The 11,014-nt window shown below is 36.2% G+C and overlaps 1 protein-coding gene and 1 pseudogene across 1 annotated transcript; both read left to right on the top strand.

Moving 5' to 3' along the window:
- Nucleotides 1–2,915: 2,915 nt before the first annotated feature.
- Nucleotides 2,916–4,092, top strand: LOC100973702 (high mobility group protein B3-like). The gene has a single exon (XM_034936771.3). It carries the CDS (start codon nucleotides 2,931–2,933, stop codon nucleotides 3,753–3,755), a length of 825 nt encoding a protein of 274 aa, XP_034792662.3. The 5' UTR covers nucleotides 2,916–2,930; the 3' UTR covers nucleotides 3,756–4,092.
- Nucleotides 4,093–7,498: 3,406 nt separating this feature from the next.
- On the top strand, nucleotides 7,499–9,545 carry LOC100973350 (ADP/ATP translocase 2-like; annotated as a pseudogene).
- The last annotated feature ends 1,469 nt before the right edge of the window (nucleotides 9,546–11,014 follow it).

The raw sequence follows: 11,014 nt of genomic DNA on the forward strand, positions 1-11,014 counted from the left end.
AAAATAGATGCTGGATTTTTGCACAATTCAGGACTAAAACTCATCATTACAATATACTTCCCAGCTTTTTCCTTCACTTTTTCCTAACATATGATGCTTGTGTTTTGAAGTAAATATTTGAGTAGTGAAATATTTTAATAGTATCTTTATATTTATTTTTAAAATAAGAAAAAATTACTTCAAAAACATTCTAAAAATCTTAATGATATTAATACAAATAGTCAGTTTTCAAAAATATGACTGAAGTTGTCTGGGCACGGTGGCTCATGCCTGTAATCCCAGCACTTTGGGAGGCCGAGGCAGGCCAATCACGAGATCAAGAGGATGTACACCATTATAGCCAACATGGTGAAACCCCGTCTCTACTAAAAATACGAAAATTAGCCAGGCATGGTGGCAGGCGCCTATAGTCACAGCTACTCGGGAGGCTGAGGCAGGAGAATGGCTCGAACCTGAGAGGCAGAGGTTAGAGTGAGCCGAGATCGCACCACTGCACTCCAGCCTGGCAACAGTGCAAGACTCTGTCTCAAAAAAATAAAATAAAATAAAATTGACTGAAGTTATTTTAATAGTGATAAAAATAAAAAAGTAACCCCCAAAATAGAAAAGTTCCAAGGATTGAATTTTAAACAAATAAATCATAAAACTACATGTCTTCTAAGACACGCTCGTAATTGCCCCTTCAGCATCAATTATATTTTAAGCATGTCACTAAAAAATGTGGGTGTAGTAATTAATTATTTATTAATTACCCAATATAAGAACCAGGAGATCACTATGTGCATGGTTAAGAATTGCAAAGCATGGTGCTGTGGATGACGAAGTTTTGCACTGAACAGGTGAAGACCTGTGAAAGGTTCCAAGTACAAAAGTCATTTGTGTGTGCTTTCTTAACTCTAAAACATAGGTTAAAAAAAAAAGAGAATGTGGGGGTTCAAAGAAAAGTCACACAAAGTTTGCCATGCATCAAATTAAAATAGTCAAGAAAATTTATTTACAGCAAACAGTGGAAGCTACAATTCAATTTCTATATTTTCACAAGCAAATGGATCATTGAAGATTTCCAGTGTTTCTAACATTTCATCTTCAAAGCCATGTTGATTGAGTTATTTTCTGCAAACATTTCAATTATATTAACCTATTGTTTCTCTGAGCCGAAGTACAGTCCTCAGGAAGCCCATTTTCAACCTAATTTCTCTTCCTCTTCCTCCTCTTTCCCCACTTCTTTCTCCTTTTTCTTCTTCTCTCTCCTTTTCTCTTTTTCTGTTCTCCTCACTCTCTGTCTCTCCCTCTCATTTAATCTCTCTAACCCCTAACCCCCAATCAGAGTTGTTTCCAAATCCCTTAGCTATCTTTGTTGTTTAGCAATATCAAAAGTGTGGAGCATGGGACAAATCTAGATTCCCTTTGTGGACAGTGGAGGAAAGAAAAAAGAATAAGACAATTATTCAAAATATGATATCTACCAAAGGAAAATGAGAGTTTTCAAAGCCTTATAAATATAATTAGCTCAGTGTTCTAAAAGTAAAAATATACAGGAAAAGTACAGAAAAAAAGTAACAAGTGTAAAAAAATTTTAAATTATTTTAAAAGTACAGGAAAAATGTACCCAAAAATATAGAAAAGAATTGACTGGGAAAGTGTGTAACTATGCTTACAAACTACTTCAAGTAGAGAGATCATCATGAGTAATTATTTTCCTCTGTATTATTTTCTACTGTTTCAAAAGACTCAATGCACATAGATTTATTTTTTTAACTTAGAAAAATATTGGGTTATTGTGTAAATAAGTATTAACAAATATCTCCATTGTATTACTTTTTAAATGTCTTTCAGGGTTAAAAAATGGTCCTTACACTTTTCTTTAAAAATCATTTTTGTTACAAGAATATAGTTATTCTCAATTGTGAGAAGTCAGAAATTAAACTACAAACTTAAATATAAGAATTTTTGTATTTGTATTACCAAACAATTCAGTGTTTTTTTAAGAAATCAATGAAAGGCAAATTAAAGTAGAAATGCAGCTTAGAAATTTAGAATACCATTACACATTTTTTAAGGTGATTTACACACCCCTTCAAAATTAGTCTGTTTTCAAGAAGAAGGCATGTGTGTGGCCTGGCACCCATGTTTTAGGAACTCTATGGAGGGAAAATAGTGGTATTCAACAATAGCTCAAATAAAGTGACCTATGGAGTAGAAAAAAAGAAAGACTCAAGCAAATGTAAATAATTGTTCATTACATTTACAAGGAAAGAATAAAGTATATTAATTAAGAGACAATGTACTCATTGTTATGATAACATATGATTCAAAATAAAAAGAAGCAAACTAAAAACTATATTAATATAGAAAAAATTATGCTTCCTCCCTTAGATATTAAGAAAAAATATTTAAAACAATTTTCTAAATTATTTAGGTATTAGCTCTGTTGGTAAGTGACAGTTGCTTGATTGTTTAGTTGGAAATATTTTTAATGTGAAAGGAATACCCAAGATAAACATTTGGAATATAGAAAAAAATAAGAATCATGATAAACCACAGCACCCACAAATTATTACTCACACTTTGGTGAGTGACATGCAAATATACACCAGAGGTGGTGAACTAGAGAAATAACTGCTCTTTGGGCAAACACATCTCTCCATTTTCTTTTAAAAAGTTCTTCAATCAGAGATACAAATTTTATTTACATAGGCAGTGAAGTTTTCTTCCTAATATTCTCATATTGATATTTCTATAAATCAATTTTTTTATATTACCTAATTGGTTATTGTGATAGTGACAGGAGGCAGAGAAATTCTAGGCAGACAGGGTCGGGTCTCTGGCAAAACCCCATCGTCAAGCCGAAAAGCCTGAAACCCATGGTCCAAAGCGAGAACTTCTATCCCTGTTTTCCTGCTCAAATATTGTCTTTTCCTAAACTACACATGGCCTGCCCCATCCTTCATCCTGTGCCTATAAAGACCCCAGACTCAGTTGGAGAGAAGCAGAGAAGCAGCTGGACATTAGAAAGAAGCAACTTGACTTCAGAGGGTTGGCTTGATAGAGAAGTGTCTAGCCAGAGACTGCTAGACTTGGGAAGATTACCTGCCTGTCCCATCGCCTTTTTAGCTCCCCTACCCACGGAGAGCCACTTTACAGGCAGGATGGCTAAAGGTGACCCCAAGAAACCAAAAGGCAAGATGTCTGCTTATGCCTTCTTTGTGCAGATATGCAGAGAAGAACATAAGAAGAAAAACCCAGAGGTCCCTGTCAATTTTGCGGAATTTTCCAAGAAGTGCTCTGAGAGGTGGAAGACGATGTCCGGGAAAGAGAAATCTAAATTTGATGAAATGGCAAAGGCAGATAAAGTGCGCTATGATCGGGAAATGAAGGATTATGGACCAGCTAAGGGAGGCAAGAAGAAGAAGGATCCTAATGCTCCCAAAAGGCCACCGTCTGGATTCTTCCTGTTCTGTTCAGAATTCCGCCCCAAGATCAAATCCACAAACCCCGGCATCTCTATTGGAGACGTGGCAAAAAAGCTGGGTGAGATGTGGAATAATTTAAATGACAGTGAAAAGCAGCCTTACATCACTAAGGCGGCAAAGCTGAAGGAGAAGTATGAGAAGGATGTTGCTGACTATAAGTCGAAAGGAAAGTTTGATGGTGCAAAGGGTCCTGCTAAAGTTGCCCGGAAAAAGGTGGAAGAGGAAGATGAAGAAGAGGAGGAGGAAGAGGAGGAGGAGGAGGAGGAGGAGGAGGATGAATAAAGAAACTGTTTATCTGTGAAAAAAAAAAAAAAATCCTCCACGTTCGCCATCCTTCAATTTGTTCGTGCAAACTCATTTTTCCTAGACGCAGGACAAGAGGTAGAGAGCCGTGAGTGCTGATACCCAAAAGAAGGCTTTCACATTGGCTCTTTGCCCTCTCACTGAGCTATTAACACTTAAGCCATCTGCGGAGGGCAGAGCAGAAAGATCATTGTAACGTGACTTCTGTGGCTTCAGGGGTCGCAGGAACCCCCACAAGGTCATTGCCGCGTGGCCCACACTGAGTTTGCACCTGCCAGCACCCAAAAATGGTCAGTCACATCGCACACTCCCTCACTTATGTGCTCCCTCCAACAAGGGGTTGAGCTTGGCGAGCTGAGTAAATGGGGTTTGTTCCTGCCAATTCCCCAAATCACTCGCTCAGGTTACTGCACTCATTTGCTCGCAGGCTCCCTGCTGCAACGGGTAGACAGGGGCAGGCTGAGTAAATGAGGTACCTCTGTCACGAGTCCCAAGAAAAGGTAAAGAAAATATTCTGCATCAATTGTATGTTGAAGAAAATTATTTATTAACCTATTTATTGTTTATTAAGATTATTAAGATATTGTTTAATAATTGATTTAGTCTTATAAAATGTTTTATTTCATCAAATATTCAAATCTATTAAACTACATTGTAATGTGCAATATACTTGTTATTTTTACTTTCTGCTATGCGTGGTTTACGTTTTTATTTAATTTAAGCTTTAACGTGTTTGTTTCATTTTGTTTTGTTTTGCTTTATTAAGCTAGTGATTTCTAAATTCATATTTTTAAAGAGCATATATTGATAATCTAGAATTGTTTTACATGGTGTATTTATTTACTTGTGTTTTTTGTGGGAATGTCAACAAAGTGAAACCCTGTCTCTACTAAAAATACAAAAAATTAGCTGGGCGTGGTGGCGGGCGCCTGTAATCCCAGCTATTTGGTAGGTTGAGGCAGGAAAATTGCTTGAACCTGGGAGGCGGAGGTGGCAGTAAGCCGAGATCGTGCCACTGCACTCCAGCCTGAGCAACAGTGTGTGACTCCATCTCAAAAAAAAAAAAAAAAAAAAAACCTTCTTAGCATAGAATCGCAAAAGTGATGGTATATAGACACACACACATATATATATACACACATACATACATATACACATATATGCATGTATATCTAAATGTTTTAAATATAGGACTGAGATGATAAGAAATTGAGAGAAATTACAAAGTAATTACAATTTGTGCTATTGGGTAGCACTAATTCAGAGAAACAAATAAGCATTTGCCTTAGAGACATCTGCTAATTCCTGTGTTTTAAGGCACGCATTTCTAAGGACTGCGTGGCAAATTACAGGAGACAAAGCTTGAACCTCAAAAAGTGTAAAGCCCTATGGATTTTCATATTAAAAACCAAGACCCCTAACTTAATATCCCAAGTGATTAAAATACAGGCAAATGAGACTCTTCAGTCTGGTTACCTGCAGATAGAGCAGAAAATAGAAATTAAATGTTTCTTCTGAGAATTACTAATGATTGTGTGTGTAACAGGCCCAGTATTCATTCTGCATCTCTAGCACTGAAATCCATATGCCAATAATTTAGTTTGTCTTCAGGAACATAGCAGAAGTAAGCAAATCGAATCTAGAAGAATACCCTTTAGGCCAGGCCACAAAAATAAAATTGCAAGACATAGCACATAATAAAAAATCCCAAATTCATGAAGAAGTAAATCAGCATGAACAAGAATTGACAAAAAAAGAGAACTACAGAATCAAATCCATAAACACAGTCTATATTAGAATATTGGGGAAATTCTAAAATGAAGAACAAAAGGCCCTCCTAGAACTGAAATGTATAATAATTAATAGTTGCTCAATAGGAGGGTTAATGACAATTATAGACAATGGAGAAAATGAATAATTGGAAAACAGAATTCAGGAAAGCTTCCATACTACAGCATAGAGATACAATAATATAAAAATATAAAAGAGAGTATAAGAAGCATCAAGGATAGGGTGGTTACTTTTAAAACTGGGAATTACAAAATAAAAAGAATGGTAAGCAATATTAGGTGAGATTTTTCTGAAACTGAAATTTCTAGAACCAATTCTCAGATTCAAAGCCCAAAATATCTAAAGTAGAAGTAAATTAAAATAAATATATCTCTAGATACTATATTGAAACTGAGGTTCAACAAAGAAAAAAACTAAAAGATGATATATGAAGAAGACAGATTACCAATTGAGGAGAACAATAGAAGTCAATATAAGTTTGTTGAATTGTCAACAAAACAATGGAAACAGTTAGGATACATCCAAAGTTCAGATAAGTTGTATACTAATTAAAATTACCTTTCAAGAATAAGAAAAACTAAACTCATTTTGCAACAAACAAGAAGTGAAGTCATACATTACATGCAAAACCTTAGTTATAGCATTTCTCAAAGAAAAAGAATAATGCCAGAGAGAATCTACAGAAAAGAAATGTATGAATAAATTTAAAACATTGTCCTTAAAAAATAATGACAAAAACAATATTTAGTAAGTAGGACAAAAAAGAGAAATATAGCTAAAATGCTGCACAATAATAGCAAATATATGAAGAGAAAGCTTTTGAAGCAGTCCCATAAACTCTAGTAGTAATTTAAGAATAGGGTGATTATTGATTAATTTTAGACTTTGATAAATTTAATAGTCATCTTAAAATCTCCAAAGGACTAAAACGACAGAAATTCAGGATGTAATCTCCAAAAGAATAGAGAGAAAAAAATAAAATGAAGAAAACAATATATCTCAATCAGTATGAAATAAGGCAAGAAAGGCAAGAAAAAGAAGCAAAATATCAAGACTTATAGAAAGCAGAAATAATATTGTAGAAATAACCCAATTTTATGACTAGTTACAATAAATAAAAAGGAGCAAATAAAACCAACAAAATAAAGTCTGCAAGATTAGCTATAAGAAATACAGTTATTTACATGAGATTCATATAAAGCTCACACATACAAGGAAGGATTAGAAGTAAAATTTTAGATAAATACAAACAAAAAAACTGAAGTCATATTAATATTAGGAAAATAGATACTTAACATGAAAAATTATTACCAGGTATAAGTACGTAACTTCAAGTGGAAAAAAAGAGAAATACCATGATTTTAAACTTGTGTACATGTAAAAACACAGTTTTGATGTGTTGTTGTTTTTTTTTTTTTTGCTAAAAGGAAAATAAAAGAAGCTGGTAGAATGTAAGAAAAGATTTCCAAATAAACAAAACAGAAAATTTTAACTGAATTCTTTCAAAATTTTTAATATCAGAGAAAAGTAGAAAACATTCAAAAGTTTTGAACAGAAAAATTCACAAGCTTGATCTTATCAATATATTTAGAATAGCATGAGGCAACTTCAGAATACACATACTTTTTAAATACAAAAGAATCCTTAAATAAAATTGGTCATATGTTAGGCAATCAAACATGTCACAACAAATATCAAAAAGGCAGGCTTTTAAGGACCATATTTTATTACCACAACTTAAAAGGGAAAAAGATAATATATTAATACTACAAATGTTAATATTTCGGGAGACTTGCAGTCCCATAATTTTTTCTGGAAACTCTTAGATGTGTCCCATAAATAGCAAGCTTACGCTCTGAAATAACATGAGGCCCCCCAGCCCTGAAATTAAAGAGTTCCTGGCCCAATCCCATCTCGCAGCAGCCTGCCTCCCCTTTCCTTTCAACATGACAGATGATGCTGTGTCCTTCAACAGGGACTTCTGGCAGGTGGGGTGGTCACAGCCATCTCTAAGGCAGCAGGAGCACCTATCGAGTGGCTCAAGCTGCTGCTGCAGGTGCAGCATACCACCAAGGAAATTACCACAGATAAGCAGTACAAGCACATTATAGACTGTGTGGTCTGTATTCCCAAGGAGGAGAGAGTCCTGTCCTTCTGGCGTGGTAACCTGGCCAATGTCATCAGATACTTCCCCACCCAGGGGCTCTCAACTTCGCCTTCGAAATAAGTACTAGCAGATCTTCCTGGGTAGTGTGGACAAGAGGACCCACTTTCGGCACTATGTTGCAAGGAACCTGGCATCAGGCAGTGCGCTGGGGCCACATCCTTGTGTTTTGTGTACCCTCTTGATTTTGTCTGTACCAGTCTACCAGTGGATGTGGGTAAAGCTGGAGCTGAAAGGGAATTCAGAAGCCTTGGTGACTGTCTGGTTAAGATCTACAAATCTAATAGGATTAAGGGCCTGCACCAAGGCTTTACCATGTCTGTGCAGGGTATTAGCATCTACCCAGCTGCCTACTTCAGTATCTGTGACACTGCAAAGGGAATGCTTCCAGGTTCCAAGAGTACTACATCATCATCAGCTGAATGATTACACACAGCCTGTCATTGTCATTGCAGGGTTGAATTCCTATCCATTTGACACTGTTCACTGCTAAATGTTGATGCAGTCAGGCTTTTTTTTTTTTTTTTTTTTTTTTTAGATGGAGTCTAAAAACAAAAAACAAAAAAAGGCTTTTTTTTTTTTTTTTTTTTTTTTTTAGATGGAGTCTCTGTCGCCCAGGCTGGAGTGCAGTGGCACAATCTCAGCTTACTGCAACTTCCACCTCTCAGCTTCAGGCGATTCTCTTGCCTCAGCCTCCTGAGTAGCTGGGATTACAGGCGTGAGCCACCAAGGCCAGCTAATTTTGTATTTTCAGTAGAGACAGGGTTTCACCATATTGGCCAGGCTGGTCTTGAGTACACAGGCATTTTTGACTGCTGAAGGAACATTGCTCGTGATGAAGGAGGCAAAGATTTTTCAAGGGTTCATGGTCCATTGTTTTCAGTGGCATGAGTGGTGCTTTTGTGCTTGTCTTGTATCATGAAATCAAGAAGTACACATACGTTGTTTCCTATAATTTTCCCCTGTGAACAGTCATGTTGTAGTATATAATATATCAAGAGGATTCTTGATAGACTCATGGCTGTCAATTTATCAGTGGCAACTATTTACTGGTTGAAAATAGGAAGCAATAATATTCATCTAACTAGTTTTCTCTTCTTTGTTTGTTGTTTGTTTGTCACCCAGGCTGGAGTGCAGTGGTGAGATCGCAGCTTACTGTAACCTCCACCTCCTGGGTTCAAGCAATTCTCCTGTCTCAGCCTCCTGTGTAGCTAGGACTTCAGGTGGCTGCCACCATGCTGAGCTAATTTTTTTTGTATTTTTAGTAGAGACAGGGTTTCTACATGTTGGCCAGGCTGGTCTTGAACTCCAGACCTCAAGTGATCTGCCCATCTCAGCCTTCTAAAGTGATGGGATTACAGGCATGAGCCACTGTGCCCAGCTACTAGTTTTCTCTTAAAGCCATTTTCATGATATGATGATGGGACTCAATTATATTTTTTATTTCATGGGTGGGAAGAATCAATATCATGAAAATGGCCATACTGCCCAAAGTAATTTATAGATTCAACGCTATTCCCATTAAACTACCAATGACATTCTTCACAGAATTAGAGAAAAAAAAACTACTTTAAAATTCATATGGAACCAAAAAAGAGCCTGAATAGCCAGGACAATCCTAAGCAAAAGGAACCACACTGGAGAAGTCATGCTCCCTGACTTCAATCTGTACTACAAGGCTACAGTAACCAAAACAGCATGATACTGGTATGAAAACAGACGCATAGCCCAACGGAAGAGAATAGTGAACTCAGAAATAAGACTGTACCTACAACCATCTGTTCTTTGACAAACCTGACAAAAACAAGCAATGAGGAAAAGACTCCCTATTTAATAAATGGTGCTGGGAGAACTGGTTAGCCATATGCAGAAAATAAAACCTGGACCCCTTCCTTATACCTTATACAAAAATTAACTCAAGATAGATTAAAGACTTAAATGTAAAATCCAAAACTATAAAAACCCTAGAAGAAAATCTAGGCAATACCATTCAGGACATAGACGTTGGCAGATATTTCATTACTAAAATACCAAAAGGTATTGTAACAAAAGCAAAAATGTAACCAATTGGGTCTAAATAAACTAAAAATCTTCTGCACAGCAAAAGAAACTATCATCAGAGTGAACAGAAAAGCTGCAGAATGGGAGACAATTTTTGCAATCTATCTGACAAAGGTCTAATATTCAGAGTCTACAGGGAACTTAAACAAATTTACAAGGAAAAAACTAACAACCCCATTAAAAAGTGGGCAAAGGTTATGCACAGACACTTTTTGAAAGAAGACATTCACGTGGCTAAGAAACATGAAAAAAAATCTCAAAATCACTGCTTATTAGAGAAATCTAAGTCAAAACGACAATGGGATACCGCCTCATGCCAGTCAGAATGGTGATTATTAAAAAGTCAGGAAACAATAGATGCTGGTGAGGTTGCGGAGAAAAAGGTATGCTTCTGCATTGTTGGTGGGAATGTAAATTAGTTCAACCATTGTGGAAGACAGTATGGGAATTACTCAAAGATCTAGAAGCAGAAATACCATTTGACCCAGCAATCCCATTACTGGCTATATACCCAAAGGAATATAAATCATTCTGTTATAAAGATACATCCATGCATAAGTTCATGGCTCCACTATTCACAATAGCAAAGACATGGAATCGACCTAAATGCCCATCAGTGATAGACTGGATAAAGAAAATGTGGTACATATACACCATGGAATACTATGCAGCCATAAAAAGGAACACGATCATGTCTTTGCAGGGACATGGATGGAGCTGGAAGCCATTATTCTTAGCAAACTAATGCAGAAACAGAAAACCAAACACTGCATGTTCTCACTTACAAGTGGGAGCTGAAGGATGAGAACAGATGGACACATGGCAGGGGAACAACACACACTGGGGCCTGTCAGGGGAAAGGGAGGGAGTGCATCAGGAAAAACAGCTAATAGGTCCTGGGCTTAAAACTGCGTGATGAGTTGATCTGTGCTGCAGACCACCATGGCATATGTTTACCTATGTAACAAACCTGCAAATGTACCCCAGAACTTAAAATAATAGTTGATTTAAAATAAATAAAAGAATAAAAAGCTAAAAAGTAAACATAAGCATATACTGGATAATTTACAAGTCAGAAATTTGCTCAGTTCTTTTTGCTCAGTTCACTTTAAATCACATTTATGAAGTAATTTCCGTTATTACTTTTCATCATTCACAAGCAGAAACTAAGATTTGAAAGTTTCAATCAATAACCAGCCAATTATCACACAACTGGAAAGAT

The sequence above is a fragment of the Pan paniscus genome, chromosome 14 (assembly GCF_029289425.2).
Source record: "Pan paniscus chromosome 14, NHGRI_mPanPan1-v2.0_pri, whole genome shotgun sequence".
NCBI lineage: Eukaryota > Metazoa > Chordata > Mammalia > Primates > Hominidae > Pan > Pan paniscus.